A 15,219-nucleotide genomic window follows, 5' to 3' on the forward strand; every position below is an offset into this window, starting at 1 on the left:
AAACCTTAAATTCTAAGTAAATTTAGGATTTTTATGGCTCAAGAAAGAATTTTCAAAAAGTTCTACACTCATATCTGCATCAATAAATCTTAAAAATTCACCATTAAAACTTCCACTGAAATCTCTACATGCAGGACAAAAAATTAGCTCAATACACCAATGATTTGCATTAAACACATGGGAGCAAAAGTAGATTCAGCGATTTTCACTACCATGGAGCTCACAATAGAGGTATTGTAAAAACAGGAACTTACATCTCTCACTCCTCCTCCTCTTTAAATCCTTTGTACACAGAGAGAAAAAATGATCATACCTTAATTTAGAATTTGTCCTGTTAAAACTGAGCCGTTGAGAACAGAGGAACTGTGGGCGGAACGCTTTCTAATGCTGTCTTGAAATTCATGTGCACTTCCCTCTCTGACAGCCGCATTTTTGTAAACGCCTCTGAGCCTCTAACCTCCCAGCGCTTCAAACCACATTCCTGGCAGAGATTGAGCGGCAGCCCAGCCCGTCCAATCACAAGCAGCCCCTGCAGGCAGGCCACACCCTCCGCGCTTTAAATCACAACACAGGAAGCTCCCACAGGCCAATCACGCACAATCTTTGCAACAGATTACTACAGATTAATTGGCTTTAGCATACAGTTTGCTCCCATAGAGCATTGCTAGATAGGAAACAGGGATACAAATCTTCCTTTATTATGTTTGCTCCTGTGGTATTTCTGCTTCTAACTGTGAATGTTTTCTAGAACTAAAATGGGATTTGATTTTTATATAGTAACCTTTTCCTTTTGAAAACTAGTTAAATGCTTATGCTTGTTGAAAACTTGACTAGGCTTGGCTCTGAGCTAATTTTAAAAATAATTAATCTCTTTAGACGTGTAACTCCTTTGTGAGGCTCTGCCTCTTCCTAAAAGGGGTACTTTGGGAAATCATTTAATCTTTCTAAATCATATTTTCATCTTATGCAAATTTAAAAAGTCACCAATCTCATTTGGATGCTGTAATAAAATAAAGTTCCTCACCATATGTGCCTAAAACCAAGTGCAATGCAAGACACATCACTGGCACTTAACATACTTGTTTTCCATCATATCTCAGTCATTTACTGTTTCCTAATCTCTCAAGCTTTTACTTTTAAATTCTATTTGCTATTCAGAAAGATACTTCATCTGATTAGATAATAAAAGTTAAATAAAAGCCTGTATCTGCAGAAAAATATGCAGAATACCGTTCTTGATTCTTTCCCTCTTGCTAAAATGTTCACATTTTGCAGCCTAAAATGGGGTGCCTAATACTAGGCATTAAGGTGACTTTGTGCAAATTAGAAAAAGATGCTCCTTCCAGGTGAACAAATTAAAAAGAGACATCCTCTGGTGCTCAGACTAAGACTGTAACCCTAAGAACTAACCTTCAGGAGTTTTAACAATACCAAAAAGGAACTTCAAAATCTGGCTTGTATGTTTCATCTCCACTATTACAGATTGATTTTGACTACCTTCAAAACTTGGATGCCTTTCCTACTTCTCATTTAACTCCTTTCTTTATGTAATTCTTTACAGAAATCCAGTGTGTATTAGACTCCCTGTATGCCAAGACTATCACAGTCCTAAGTTGAAAGCAAACAGACAATCTAGGTTCTGATTACACTCATAGATCACAGAACTACAAGAGGGAGTAAAGGAGCTTTGGGTAGTGCCTATAGGCCAGTTCTTCCCTACTTTCCTTAATGCAAGCATTCATAAACATAGCACTGGCCCCTGGGGATTCAGTTCCTGTCCTCAGGGGCCTTTCATGGGGTGGTAGATTTCTGAACAAATAAATATGATACGGGAAGATATCATAGACCATATTATATATTATTTAAAATCTCTGATTTTTCATGTAATGAAAATTCTTCAAGACAATCAAGACTACTTTTGGTTTCAATTTTAATACTAAGTCTTAGGCTTTTGATAGAAAAGACCTTATGTCTGTGATGATATGGTCACCCTTTGTCAAAATTAGCTGGCCTCCAAAAAATATGTATGATATTTTACTAAAATGTTTAAAGGGATAACTAAATAACTTGTCAAGTACATAAAGCAATTCTAGTGCATTGTCTTTACCATGTTAAATTCTATGGTTTCTCATAATCCAGAGATTTTAAAGTTTTTTTTTTTAAATAACCTTATTATTCAAAGTATACCAGTAAAATATGCAGGAAATAGTCTTACTTCTATTTTACAAATATTGGCTAAAATATAAACCATTAGTAAGACTTTTCAGAGTAGAGACAGAAAGAGACAAGAACCTAACTCCATCATCCAGCCACCTGACCACCTCTGGCCACATTTTAGGAAGACATACTCTAGAGAAATGTTTTCTTTTTAAGGACAAAACAAAACAATATGAAACAACAAATAGCTTTAGTGGAATATTTGCATAAAGGATTAAAGAAGAGGTAGAAAAAGGACTCTGAACCCCCTCAGCTCTCCCATCTTGCCACCTTGCTGTTAAGAAAGAAGAAAATAAAACAAGGAGAGAGAAAGAGTAAGAGGTTTGGAGAGCACCTTAGAGCAGGTTTCTCTTGATTTGAAATATAATGAAATTCAATTACTTAAAAAAAATAAATATATCATTCATCAATTGTTCTACTGAAAGCTACCTCCATCAAGCCCTAGGTTGTTTTGTTTTAAACACACACACACTTTATATATGTGTGTATGTATATACATACATACACTCATATTATATATATACACACACACATATAAACGTATGTATCGCTCAAATTTGTGCATCAAACTAAAAGAGATTTTCAGAAAGGACTCTGAGGCTAAAAATGATGAGACATAATACCCAGAAAGAACGATATGCTCATCCCCATAGAACAAGCCAAAGATCTCTTCATTTACTTACATGTTTTGGGTCTTTGGAATCCAGACTATCAATACCTATTTGCAGGTCCTTGATCTCCTTCTGCTTTTCAGCAATTTCTCCTCTTTGCTTTTCCATCTGCATTTCTAGATCCAGAGCTTCTTGGCGTAATTTATTTAGAAGTTGTATCCTACCACTCAACTCCTTGAAAAGAAAGTCTTTCTCCGCTTCTGAAATCTAATTCCCCCCACACCCCAACACACAATTAACAGAGGACAGCAACACTGATTTACAAATTTACAGAAAACAACTAGTACAATTTAGAAAGGTATTCCATGCTCTATCAGTTTTTTTTTTTTATAATAAAAGTAAAATGCAGGTGATACCTAGGCACTCCATTCATATCTTATACTTTTTTCCTTATTATATGTAGAAAATTTATTTTATAAAAGCTTATAAAACAATAGCAGGTAGGGCTTCCCTGGTGGCGCAGTGGTTGAGAATCTGCCTGCCAATGCAGGGGACACGGGTTCGAGCCCTGGTCTGGGAAGATCCCACATGCCGCGGAGCAACTAGGCCCGTGAGCCACAACTACTGAGCCTGCGCGTCTGGAGCCTGTGCTCCGCAACAAGAGAGGCCGCGATAGTGAGAGGCCCGCGCACCGCGATGAAGAGTGGCCCCCGCTTGCCGCAACTAGAGAAAGCCCTTGCACAGAAACAAAGACCCAACACAGCCAAAAATAAATAAATAAATAAAATAAATTAAAAAAAAAAACAATAGCAGGTAGAAATGAAGTTGTCATCTTAGTATAAATAATTTATAAATTATTAATAATAATAACCATAATATTAATGGTAGCTGACTTTATATAGCACTTACCCTTGTATTAGAATATCAAGCCAATTGACAATGTAATGAAAAATTTAGGCTATATTATACTTACTCATTTAAAATAACTATTTTTTCCAAGCACATTTTGTAAGCATCCATTTACTTAAAAATTATGTACATTATTTACTTCTACCAATTTATCTATATAAAGCTTTTGCCAGTACTGTTACAAAACATTCTTATTTAATTATTAAAATCATTCTTAATAGCTCCATCCACCTCATCTCCCATTTTCAATCCATCTTTAAGTCCTGTCAATTCTACTGCCAGATTTTACCTAGTCTTCTTTCTCTCCATGTCCACCATCACCTTTGTAGTCCAAGCCATTATCATGTCTTGCCTGTACTAAACAACAGCCTCCTAACCGATGTACACATCTCCATTTTTTCCATCTCTCTCAACCCATTTCACTCTCATCAAGTAGCCAGAGTGACCTTATAAAAATACAAATAGGATCAGCCACGCTACCACCTAAAGTCCTTCAAAGGTTTCCCATTACATTCAGAATAAAATTCAAACCCCTTAAAATGGCCTATGATGCCTGGCATGAGCTTTAGCCTCATCTTCCACTATACTCTCCCTCACCCTGCAGAGGAATCTTTAGTCTGAAGTCTTTTGCACACACTGTCACCTCTGCCTGGAATATGCTTGCCCTTAATTCTGCCTCACTGGCTCCTTTTCATCCTTAGGGTCTCAGCCTAAATGTCACCTCCAGTGAGGCCTTTGTGGGTTGTGGCAATCTACATCCTCTTTACTGTCTCTCCTAATTTTCTTTTTTTTCCCCCCTAGAACTTATGTTGTTTAACTATACATTTCTTTTAAACTTATTTTTACTTATTTTTTGCCTATTTCCTGCCCATGAGAGAGGAACACATCTGTTTTTTTCATTACTCAGGGCCCAGCTCAGTGAGCAACTGCCACATAAACTTGAATCAATTTCTAGTTACTAAATAATTTGAAACTAACGACACAGGGTTACCTTTTTAAAAGAATATATAATTTGGACTTCACCTTCTTTTCTTCCTACTATGGTATGAATACATTACCATCACAATTTTGAAATACTGATTTTTAAAAGTTGCAAATAACTAAAACCTTTTACTTACTTAAAAACTAAAATGTCAAAATACTTCCTTTTTTGAACTTTCTCCCTATGCAACTACATCATGGGTTTGAGCCGCTTGCTTCTTCATGACATCATCTTTTTGTATACCATATTTTATATCATTTGTATTTTTGCTGCTCATGTTTAATAATGTTCATTGTAGAGGTGTTTTCTGGCTCTTAATCTAGGTTCCAGGATCTTAAAGGTGGTGAGTGCTTAATTAAATTAGGAGAGATATATTAGGAAGCAGCTTCCCTCGGTAAATTGGACACTTTCATAATAGAGTAGACCGAATATATCTTTTTACATAAATGGTTAAGTAACGTGTATCTATACACTCTATAAAATGCTAATAGGATGTCATCCTGAATGGAAGGAAATGAAATTGGAAAATGCTAGAACCATATCTGACGCTGAAATTTGTTATTCCGTAATTAATTAGGCAGCACTGATTTACAGATTGTTTTACACGGTTATGAAGAGGGAAACACATTTCATTTTTGGCGTTTTCTCTTAGCAATGCAGCTTTACTTTTACTTACTTTTTTAAGTTGTATAGCTTCTTCCAGTTGTTTAAATTCTTCAGTAGCTCTTAAAATTTGTTGTTCTGCCTTTTCTATTTCATCATGCAGTTCTGATAGTCGAGCTTGTGCTGCAAATTTAAAAACCATGCACACAGACACACACAAGAAAAATCTTGAATTCTCAAATTTCTACCTTTTTCTTAGCAATAACTTCCTCCAATTAAATTCTGCAATTATACAACACGGGAATAAAAAAAAGTAATTTCTTATGATTGTTTTCCTCTCTATTAGTTAATCTCTAGAATAGTTTCATGATATGCCATAGAGCTATAATTGATCCATTTATTTGTAAAATTCCTAACATAAAAGGGGCTCTACTTGATACTCCCAACATTAAAGAACTCTTTTGAAAGAATAAGGATTTTATTTGTAAATATGTGCTTACATGTCACTAAGTTATAGTTAGGTTTAGAGTATTAAACAAAAACCTGTGTTAGAGGCAAATGCTTTATGATGGGATTCAATATCAAGAAATTCACTACTGATTTGGTAATCCCAAATCAGTGACTTTCCACCTCAAATTCCTGATTTCTCTCTCCCTCCCTGCCTCCTATAAAACTATGAGCCCCTTGAAGCTGGTGTGATTTAGTTTCGCTTTCCCCTTCCAGAGCCTTGCATATAGTATACACAGGCACGGACAACTCGGCCTCTTTTCTCCCCTTTCCAAGTCAACCTCTATTGGCCTTCCATGTATTCCATTTAGCTGCCAACCAAGGGAAGATGGGCCACTAATCTCATTGCTTGAGATCCCCATAATGGGCGATGATTACTAGTGAGATGAATGAACTCAGGTCTGCTTTCTCCTTCCGCCATATACATACAGCTAAGTGGGGAAGTGTGTCCAAAGTTTGCCATTTGGAAGGTCTCTAAGTGTCCCCTTGGACTGATTTCTTCCTCTTTGTGACTTGTCAGGAAGTGGTAAGATTCCTTGAATTAGATGACTTGAGGTGGGGAGTGCGGTTGACGAGGTGGAGTGTGGGACAGGTCAAGAAGAGTCAGAGGCCAGCCTCAGGCCTAAGCCTAAGGAGAGTGCACTGATCCAGTTTATCCAAAGCACTGCTTTAGGTTTTGGCGACATGTATAGGAATCAATAACTTTACTTGCTTCAATTATTACTAATTATGCCTGTGAATGTGTAAGTCCAATGGTGAGAAGCACCTGTTGGCAGGACGAAATTTAAGCATTCTTGGAGCCCCTGGACATGCTGCTATCAAATAACGGTCAAAAACCCCATTCTTCATAACAGGAATCATTAAAAAATAATCTGCTCAATGAATCGCTGCTTTTGTTTTAGACGTCTCATGCAAACAACAATATAATAAATAACTTCAGCATGTTTAACTAGAAGAATTAAAAAACAAAATTTGCTTATATATTCAATTCTTTTGTATTTTTAAAGAATTTAAAGTAACTTTTTTTAACCTGCACTTATTTTGTTTTCTTTGTCTTCCAGTTGTGTGTCCAGTGGCGTATGGGCTCTCAAGTTCACATGTTCATTTCTAAGTTGTTCCCCTTCATCTGGATCCATCCTCTTGATCTCTACTAGCTGGGCATTATTGGTAATATAACTCTCTGTGGCAAACATATTTCTCTTGTATCTGGATTTGCCAATGTAAGGGCTTTCGTCTGGGGCTTTATCAATGTCAACATACTAAAAACAAAATAAATAAATCTTATGACTTAATAAGTAACTGTTACGCAGTCGAGTGACATTATTCATTTTATTAATGAAGAATATATCACAGAATTGCCTAAATAGTAATCCTACATACACAGAAGTTAAAAAATATATATAATTCTTTTATCTTATTCTTAATATACTAAAAAGGAACTAGAACAAAAAATGGTCTCAAAAGGATTACTCCTCCTGTCCTCGAAGAGTGAGCTGGATTGACTCAGGAAGTGCCTACAGTTATGTGTTTTTTGTTGTTGTTGTTGTTTTTAGCACTGCTGTATCTCTCAAATCAGAAATCTACATGTTTTATTTTGGTTTCTTGGCTGACATATAAGTAAAATCTCAGTCTAATAAATTTTAAATGTTGAATTTTTACTAAAATAATTTTTCGTAAAAATTTAGTATTTAGTATTTACTAAATACTAAATTTTTACTAAATCATATTTGATACGATATTTTATTATCATATATTATTTTACATGATATTGACTGGAGCTTGGAAGTTAAACAGTTCCCTGTTGCAGTGGCATTTATGGTATTTGTACAAATAATGGTTGACTAATAGTGAACCCACTGATTATTGAAAAAACAATGTAGGGAGATGTCTATTCCATGGTCACTGAAGCAGGCAGTGCACTTTTCCTGGAGGTTTGGATTTAAGGAAGCTGATCAACGACACTCTTGAGTGAGGTAACTGAGGATTAGAAGGGCTGCTTATGGTTACGAATATGGATGTGGGCAAATATCCTCTTGGGGCTTTTACCCTCTTTTGGGCACTGCTCTACCTCACTGAGCCAAATAATTCACAGATTCAACCAAAATACTCTGCTGATATCTTCATAAGAAAAACATGGAGTGGTTATTGATAAAATCATTTGAACATCTCCACCACCCTGCCCTCCCCTGCCCCATTCTATGCTGGCTTTAACTGTGGATTACTACGAAATCAAAATAACTCACCTCTGATGGATAATAATTTAGTGGCTCAAATTTAGCATCAATTTTATAAAAAGCCAATTCCTGTTCCAGTTCATACTGTTTCTGACATGCTCGAGTTAGTTCCATGGTCTTCTGTCTTAGCTATTGGCCCAATTTGATATGAAACAACACATAGATTCAGTAAGTTAGTATAAAGGTACAGTGGTGTGGCAAGTTCTAATCATAACTGATAATTAGATTTTTAAAAATCTCACAGCAAATAGAATAACATTAAGAGCATTTTATCTTAATTCTAAAGTATTACAAAGAATGAAATACAAAATTATCATTTCATAAGAGATCACATAAAAGACCTTTGAAGTTTATATGTTATTTCAGGATACAATGAATAAAAGTTTTAAAAATCATTTAAATTTGCTTTATCCAAACATGAAAATAACTCTGTATCAATTATTTTTAAGTAACTAGTCTACTAAGTACCTGCTTCCTGATTTCCCAATAACTGGTACTAATTTATTTAACTGACTCATGATAGTTTCAAATCATGGATAGAAATGATATTTGACATTTATTACTAAGAAATTAGAAGGAGTGAGAAGGATGAAAATAGGAGACTGGTTTTAATTGTTGTACTGATGTTGCTGTAGTATTCTGGCTAATGGCATCTCAGTTTTAAGTGTTCAGAACATTATTCTTTGTAATGGAGGATAAGGGATGTGAATAAGCTCAATCAGATCCAAATATGGGATATTAAATTTTTAATAAAGTAATCCTACTGTAATTACAACTTTTTAGTTATTCTTAGAAATTTTAGGAGCTAGAAGAAAAATCATCTAATCTAACCCTCTGAATTTATAAATAAAGAAACTGAGTCCCAGATTGGTGAACTGACTTGTCAAAAGTTACATAATTAGGTGAGTGGCAGAAGTTAAATATTTTATTAACTACCAGTACCAGTCCCCTTTCTACTAAACCAACCCTTGAGTTCATTTCAAAGGTCCACTAAGTGATTTCTGCTTTTTCATTCCCCCCAGCGTCTGACAGTAGATACCAGACAAAAAAAGGCATGCAGAAAAACTTCTTTAATATAAAAATGCAAGCTGAAGAAAATAAAACATAAACAAACATGAACATTTTACAAGGACCGTGAAATCAAAGTCGTGCATGATTTAGCTTTCAGTCACCTCCTGATTATCCATCCGAGTGGAAGTAAGGCTAACCTGGATAACAGGTAATTCTGACTGCTCACTGTATGCCAGACACCATGCTAAGCATCTGACATATGCTATCTCACTGAATCTTCACAACTACCCTATGAGATGATAAAAGCTGTACAGAGAGGTTAAATAACTTGTCCAATTGCACAGCTGGTAGTGGAAGAGGCAGAGTTCAGTTCCAAGTTTCCTGATTTCAAATCCGACACTCTATTATACTACACTGCCTTCGATGTCCTGCTGCAGGGTGTCAAGCACATTACCCACATTGATGCTTTCACTGAATGCTCACAAGTCCCTGAGTCTCCAGAAGGCAACTCACAACCAACAATGTCAACTAATCTTGGGCTTCTCTCCCTAAAGATCAGTGGCAGCGGGGACAAACAAAGGCAAATGTGACTGAACCATGGAGGCTATAGGGACTGGTCTCCGCAGGCAAATACAACTGACCCTTGAACAATGTGGGTTCGAACTGAGCAGGTCCACTTACACATACTTTTCAATAGTAAGTACTATAGTACTAGACAGTCGGTGGTTGGTTGAATCTGTGGATGCCGAGGAACTAAGGATATTGAGGACCAACTATAAGTTATACGTGGACTAACCCCTGTGTTGTTCAAGGCTCAACTTTAATAATGAATACTCTGTGCATCTTAAAGTACCTTTGTGTCTTTTACAGCAGTAGCCTTAGCATATAGTAAGCATTTAATAAATGTCCTTTGAAGAAAGGCATAAATGGGAGCAAATTGGGAGTCAAAGCCCGGGAAAGTAGGCTAGTTACAGTATTAGCTGTGGATAATCAAGAGCTGACTGCAGTTAACATATTTACCAAAAGGAAAAATGATACAAATTCTTTCCCCCACATTCAAATTCACTCTCCTATGTAAACAATCATTAAAAAAAATTATACATACACACAAGCACATTTCTCAAAAGGCAAGCCAGTTTCAAAACTTAAAATGTACATAGGATATTAATACAAGTTTTCATGCAAACCATGAAAAACACAGTATACAATTCAGTCCTGAACAAACTACCTTTAAGGAAGAATAAAGAATCAGCAGAAAAGGGTCTGCAAGAAACCAAAACAAGGGCTAAAAGGAGAAAGAAGCAAACAGATACCATCACCTGGAGAATTCTAGAGAGTGAGGCTATAACAACATAAGCTGCTCTTTACTGACAACTTACCTTAGGAAGATATTGTTATTACTACCTGCATTATTCTTACATGGACACATTTTATCATCATTCTAATGGAGTTTCATATTTACCACCTTCCATTACTTAGCTTGATTCATTTCAAATCATTTTCACATTCATAACCTCACTTAGTCCTCACAACTCTGTGGGGCTGGCAGGACAGGTAAATCATCCTCATTTTAAAAATGAGGAAACAAGAACAGGAGTTTAAATAACTTGCAAAAAGACAATGAATAACATTAATATTAAAGTTAACATTTGTTGGTGGCAGGAGAGGGGGACTATTACAGGTTAAATGGCCACCAGAAGTTTTCCTTCAATGTTACTATACTTCATTTATAAGTTAATTGACTTACTACATGAGGAATTATTATATGAAACTAGAAAACATTATACAACTATAGGTGATATTATCACCAGATATTCTGCATAAGATAATGGAAAATGTTTTTCAAATGTAGGCTCTTAGAATAAGACACAGAATTCTTTTTTTTTTAACATAGAATAGTCCTTTAGAATAATAAAAGAACTGGCAAAACAATATGAATTTGAAGAAGAAATACAAAATAGCTAAGAAATACATATGCAGTACTCAGCTCTCCAATACCTAAAGAAATGCGAAATTAAAGCAATGAGATTCCATTTTTTTCTATCCTATTTACATGTTCAAAATAATACTATCAAGTGGGGGATTGGGCTCTTTCACCCACTGCTATAGAAGTGTGAAGCAGTTATAAGCTTTTTGAGGGGTTAAACATTAATAGCTATCAAAATTTAAAAATTTAAAACTTATAGTGATTATGCTAAGGAATTACTAGTATGAATGCATAAGGTATATATATATATTTTCTCTATAGTATTGTTTCTAATAACAAAAAAGTGGACGCAACTTAAATATTCATCAATAAGAGGTTAAATAAATCATGGAAAATCCGTATGGTGGAACATAATATAGACTTTGAAAAGAATTTATGTGTATGTGCATATATGTGTGCACACATGTACATGTGAATGTATTTTTTTAACTTGGACAGCTGTCCAATGATATATTGTTTTGTAAAAAATAAGATGGCAGAATTTTAAAAAATATATACTGAAATTTTTTTAAATCACAAAACATTCAAAAAAATATATATTTAATTACATATACACTATGTAATTACATATATATTGTATAAGCATAGAAAACAAAAAGGATACATATTAACCTCCAAGGAATGGGGCAGGGGAAGAGTGAAACCTTCATTTTCTACTATATACATTTGTGTTGTCTGAATTTGTTATAATAAACATATAGTAACTTTGTATATAAAGTGTTTTTAAATACTTAATGATAAAAGTAACATAATGACTCAAAAAAAGCACAGTCTGTCTTCTAACTGAAAACAGTTACAGGAAAAAAAAACGAACAAAAACTGTTGACAATTTACAAAACATTTATTTACAGCATAAACACATCAACATAATAAACGAACAAAAGAGAAAACTAGGCAACTATAATAATCCATAATTTTGGGATAGCACACAAATATAAAATAAAATATTTTGCCATGATTTTCAATGGGTTGACTTAACGTGCACCAGGGAGTCAGCATACGGAAATCATAATTTTTTTTGTCTTAATAATACAAGATGAATTCTACACTACAAAAAAGATCAATAACTCAGGAAAATTTATTAAATGTTCACAAATATCAAGTGATACCAAAGTAAGTACTGTGTTTATTTTAAGTACTGTTTTATTTTTGTATTTTAAATACAACTGTTAAGTGATGGCACAAAGAGTTCACTGCTAAAATAAAACTGATTGTAATATGTCTTCAGTGATTTAATTACTCATCAATCCACTCTATTATGGAATGGAGTGCAACAGATCTATGCATATTATAAGACCATTGATAATCACTGGATTATTAACATCATATATAATATGCCTTCAGAATACAGCAGACATATTTGAAAATACTTCAAATAAGAGGCATATGAAGGAAGCCACAAATGCTCCGAATGTTTGACTAACAGAGCTGGGAAAGCTGCCCTGTCTTTTATCATGTCCCCTTGAAAAAGAAGAGCTCAAGAAAGAGGTAATTAAGTAGTATTTGGATTTCAAGTAACAATTTCCCTCTCTATACAGAGGAGGGAACGCTTTTTTTTCTTGCTTAAAAATGTAAGTGCTTAGGCAGAATTCTCATCAACAAATCAAGTAATTAAGCCAGAATGCCAATCTTGAAAGGGGGATGCAAAAAAAAAAAAAGATAACTGTATCAAGGATTCTATTAATTATATGAGAAATACAATTCTCTAAGTTATGCACAGATCAGAAAAAGAACTGTCAAAAGAAAAAGAAAAGAGAGTACCAATAGCTATTTTTTTCTTCAAGGAAAGTAGACTAATAATTTTACAGAATCAAATTATCTAGGTTGAAAAGGGCTTTTAAGGTGATTTAGTCCATCTCCCTGACCAATGTTTTTTTTATCTTTTCCCTAAACCCTGAGCACATGGCCTGTTTCAGTGATAGCAAACACATTCCAGAGTTATCACATTTTATCTCAAGACAGCTATTATATAGATTTCTTCTTCATTACTAAATGAAAAACTGTTTTCCTATAATTCTATTTGCCATTTCTTAATTTTATCTCTTGGTACCTTCATCAATAACTCCAGTCCCTCTTCCATGAAACAGTCCTTTGACTATCTGAAGGCAATCGTCACAGCTCGCTGGGTCTCCTCTTCTCCAGCCTGGACACCCCTGTTGCTTTGGCCACTCCTCAGACATGGTCTCAAGACCTTTGAAGCCTCTGGGTCAGGTACCTTCTGAAGACATGCTATCTAGACTGTCTAAATCTTTCTCTTTTAAAATACCTTTTCTACCTATTCAACCATAAAGCCAAATTATTTAAAATTTAAACATTAAAGATATGCATATATGGCAATTTGAAAGTGCTCTATAATTCTACTCCCCTAAAATAACTGCTGTCAAGAATTTGGTATACATTCTACCATTTGACTTACACATACTTATACTATTATATACTTCCTTTATAGATAGGACCATACTTGATATACAGCTTGCTTTTTTCCATATAGCAATTTATGTTAGACATCTTTCCATATGAGGATATACAGCTCTACCTTCCTTTGATAAGAACACTATTATTCTACCACATGGATATCCACTGAGGGACATTTTAGTTATTCTCAATATTTTGCTAATATAGACAATAATGTAGTCAATGTCCTTGTATATATATGTTTATATGTATATTTATATACATATATGCATGTATCTACATATATATCTTTATACATTCTTGCTACCATTTCTACAGACTATATTAGAAATATATATTATATTATACTATAACTATTACATAATAACCAATAAATAATATAAATATTATATACAATATTTCCAATATATAGGACATAGGGTACGTCCATTTAAATTTGGATAACTTTGCCAAATTGCTTTCTAAAAGTTTTTGCCAACGTACAGTCTCACCAACCGTGTTGTTGTTTAAAAAAATACAGACATCTAAGGGCAGTCTGACCAACTCCCCATGGTGTGGGGCTTCATCTTCCTCATTTGTTCTGGATATCATACTTTCACGGCTCACGATAGTATGCATCTTTTGGGCAGCCATACCATACAGTGTGCAGTCAACTACAACCTGTCAAACCTGTTGCACATATTTCTGTTAAACCACATCTTCCCCATTTTATAGTCAGGAAGTTGTGTTTTCAGACCTAAGAACAAAGAATTTTCTATTTCAAGAGAATATAGTCAAGGCAATGTAAAATACGGACTTACCAGTTCATTTTTCGTGTTTAGGTTACTCTCTAGCTCCTCACAGCTCTGTTTTTGTGACATGGCCTCCTCTTTTAAAGATTTGTTCAACTTATCTTGATTTTTAATTTCCTCGAGGAACCTTGTTTGTTTGCTTTTAAGCTCTTCAGTTTCCATCACCTTCTTCTCCAGGTCTCTTTCCAGTCTTTCTACCTCTTCTGCTAGTACAAATTTAATAGTTTATTGATCATTATATTTTCTATTTGAAGAAACATAAGACTATTTCTCGAATAATAGCAAAATAAGTCTTAGAATAGTATACATACAATTCTACTTTTAAAATTATTCACTATGGTTTTGGAAAAAAAGATTATTTTGAGCTAGAAAGTGATTTCTATTAAGAGGTAAGAAGGTATTACCACGTGGATAACAATTTTAAAAGATAACACTTTAATTCCAAGTATTTAATTCAATTACTGTGTTGATAAATGATGTTTTTTCCAGGTCTCCTAGAAAAAACATGCAATATTTTATTTGATATTAGTAATTACACTTTAAAGGATGCTGCAAGCATGTTTGCAAAATAAAATACTATGTTATCTTAAAAACCCTTCAAAGGCTTCCTATGATGCTTAGCATAGGATCCAAAGAGCTTACATAAAGAACTGACAAGACTTTTCATGATTTGGTCCCAAACTCCCTCTCCAGTCTCATTTTCAAGCATACATTTCTGAAACGATTCCACTTCTTCAGATCTGTGATGCCTATTCTCACCTGCAGGCTTTTTTTTTTTTTTTTTTTAACATCTTTATTGGAGTATAATTGCTTTACAGTGGTGTGTTAGTTGCTGCTGTATTATAACAAAGTAAATCAGCTATACATATACATATATCCCCATATCTCCTCCCTCTTGCGTCTCCCTCCCACCCTCCCTATCCCACCCCTCTAGGTGGTCACAAAGCACCAA

At 34.5% G+C, this 15,219-nt stretch overlaps 1 protein-coding gene across 5 annotated transcripts in view; it reads right to left on the reverse strand.

Moving 5' to 3' along the window:
• The window catches only part of CNTRL (centriolin), a 93,041-nt gene that overhangs the window by 55,740 nt on the left and 22,082 nt on the right, over positions 1 to 15,219 (reverse strand). For all 5 annotated transcript variants that reach the window (XM_061200000.1, XM_061199999.1, XM_061199997.1 and 2 more), the window contains exons 7-11: positions 14,277 to 14,470; positions 8,073 to 8,192; positions 6,860 to 7,088; positions 5,396 to 5,505; positions 2,901 to 3,095 (exon numbers count right to left, since the gene is read on the reverse strand). In XM_061200000.1, the coding sequence (XP_061055983.1) occupies positions 2,901 to 3,095; positions 5,396 to 5,505; positions 6,860 to 7,088; positions 8,073 to 8,192; positions 14,277 to 14,470 (848 nt within the window). The remainder of the gene's footprint in view (positions 1 to 2,900; positions 3,096 to 5,395; positions 5,506 to 6,859; positions 7,089 to 8,072; positions 8,193 to 14,276; positions 14,471 to 15,219) is intronic.

The sequence above is a fragment of the Eubalaena glacialis genome, chromosome 9, assembly GCF_028564815.1.
Source record: "Eubalaena glacialis isolate mEubGla1 chromosome 9, mEubGla1.1.hap2.+ XY, whole genome shotgun sequence".
Lineage (NCBI taxonomy): Eukaryota > Metazoa > Chordata > Mammalia > Artiodactyla > Balaenidae > Eubalaena > Eubalaena glacialis.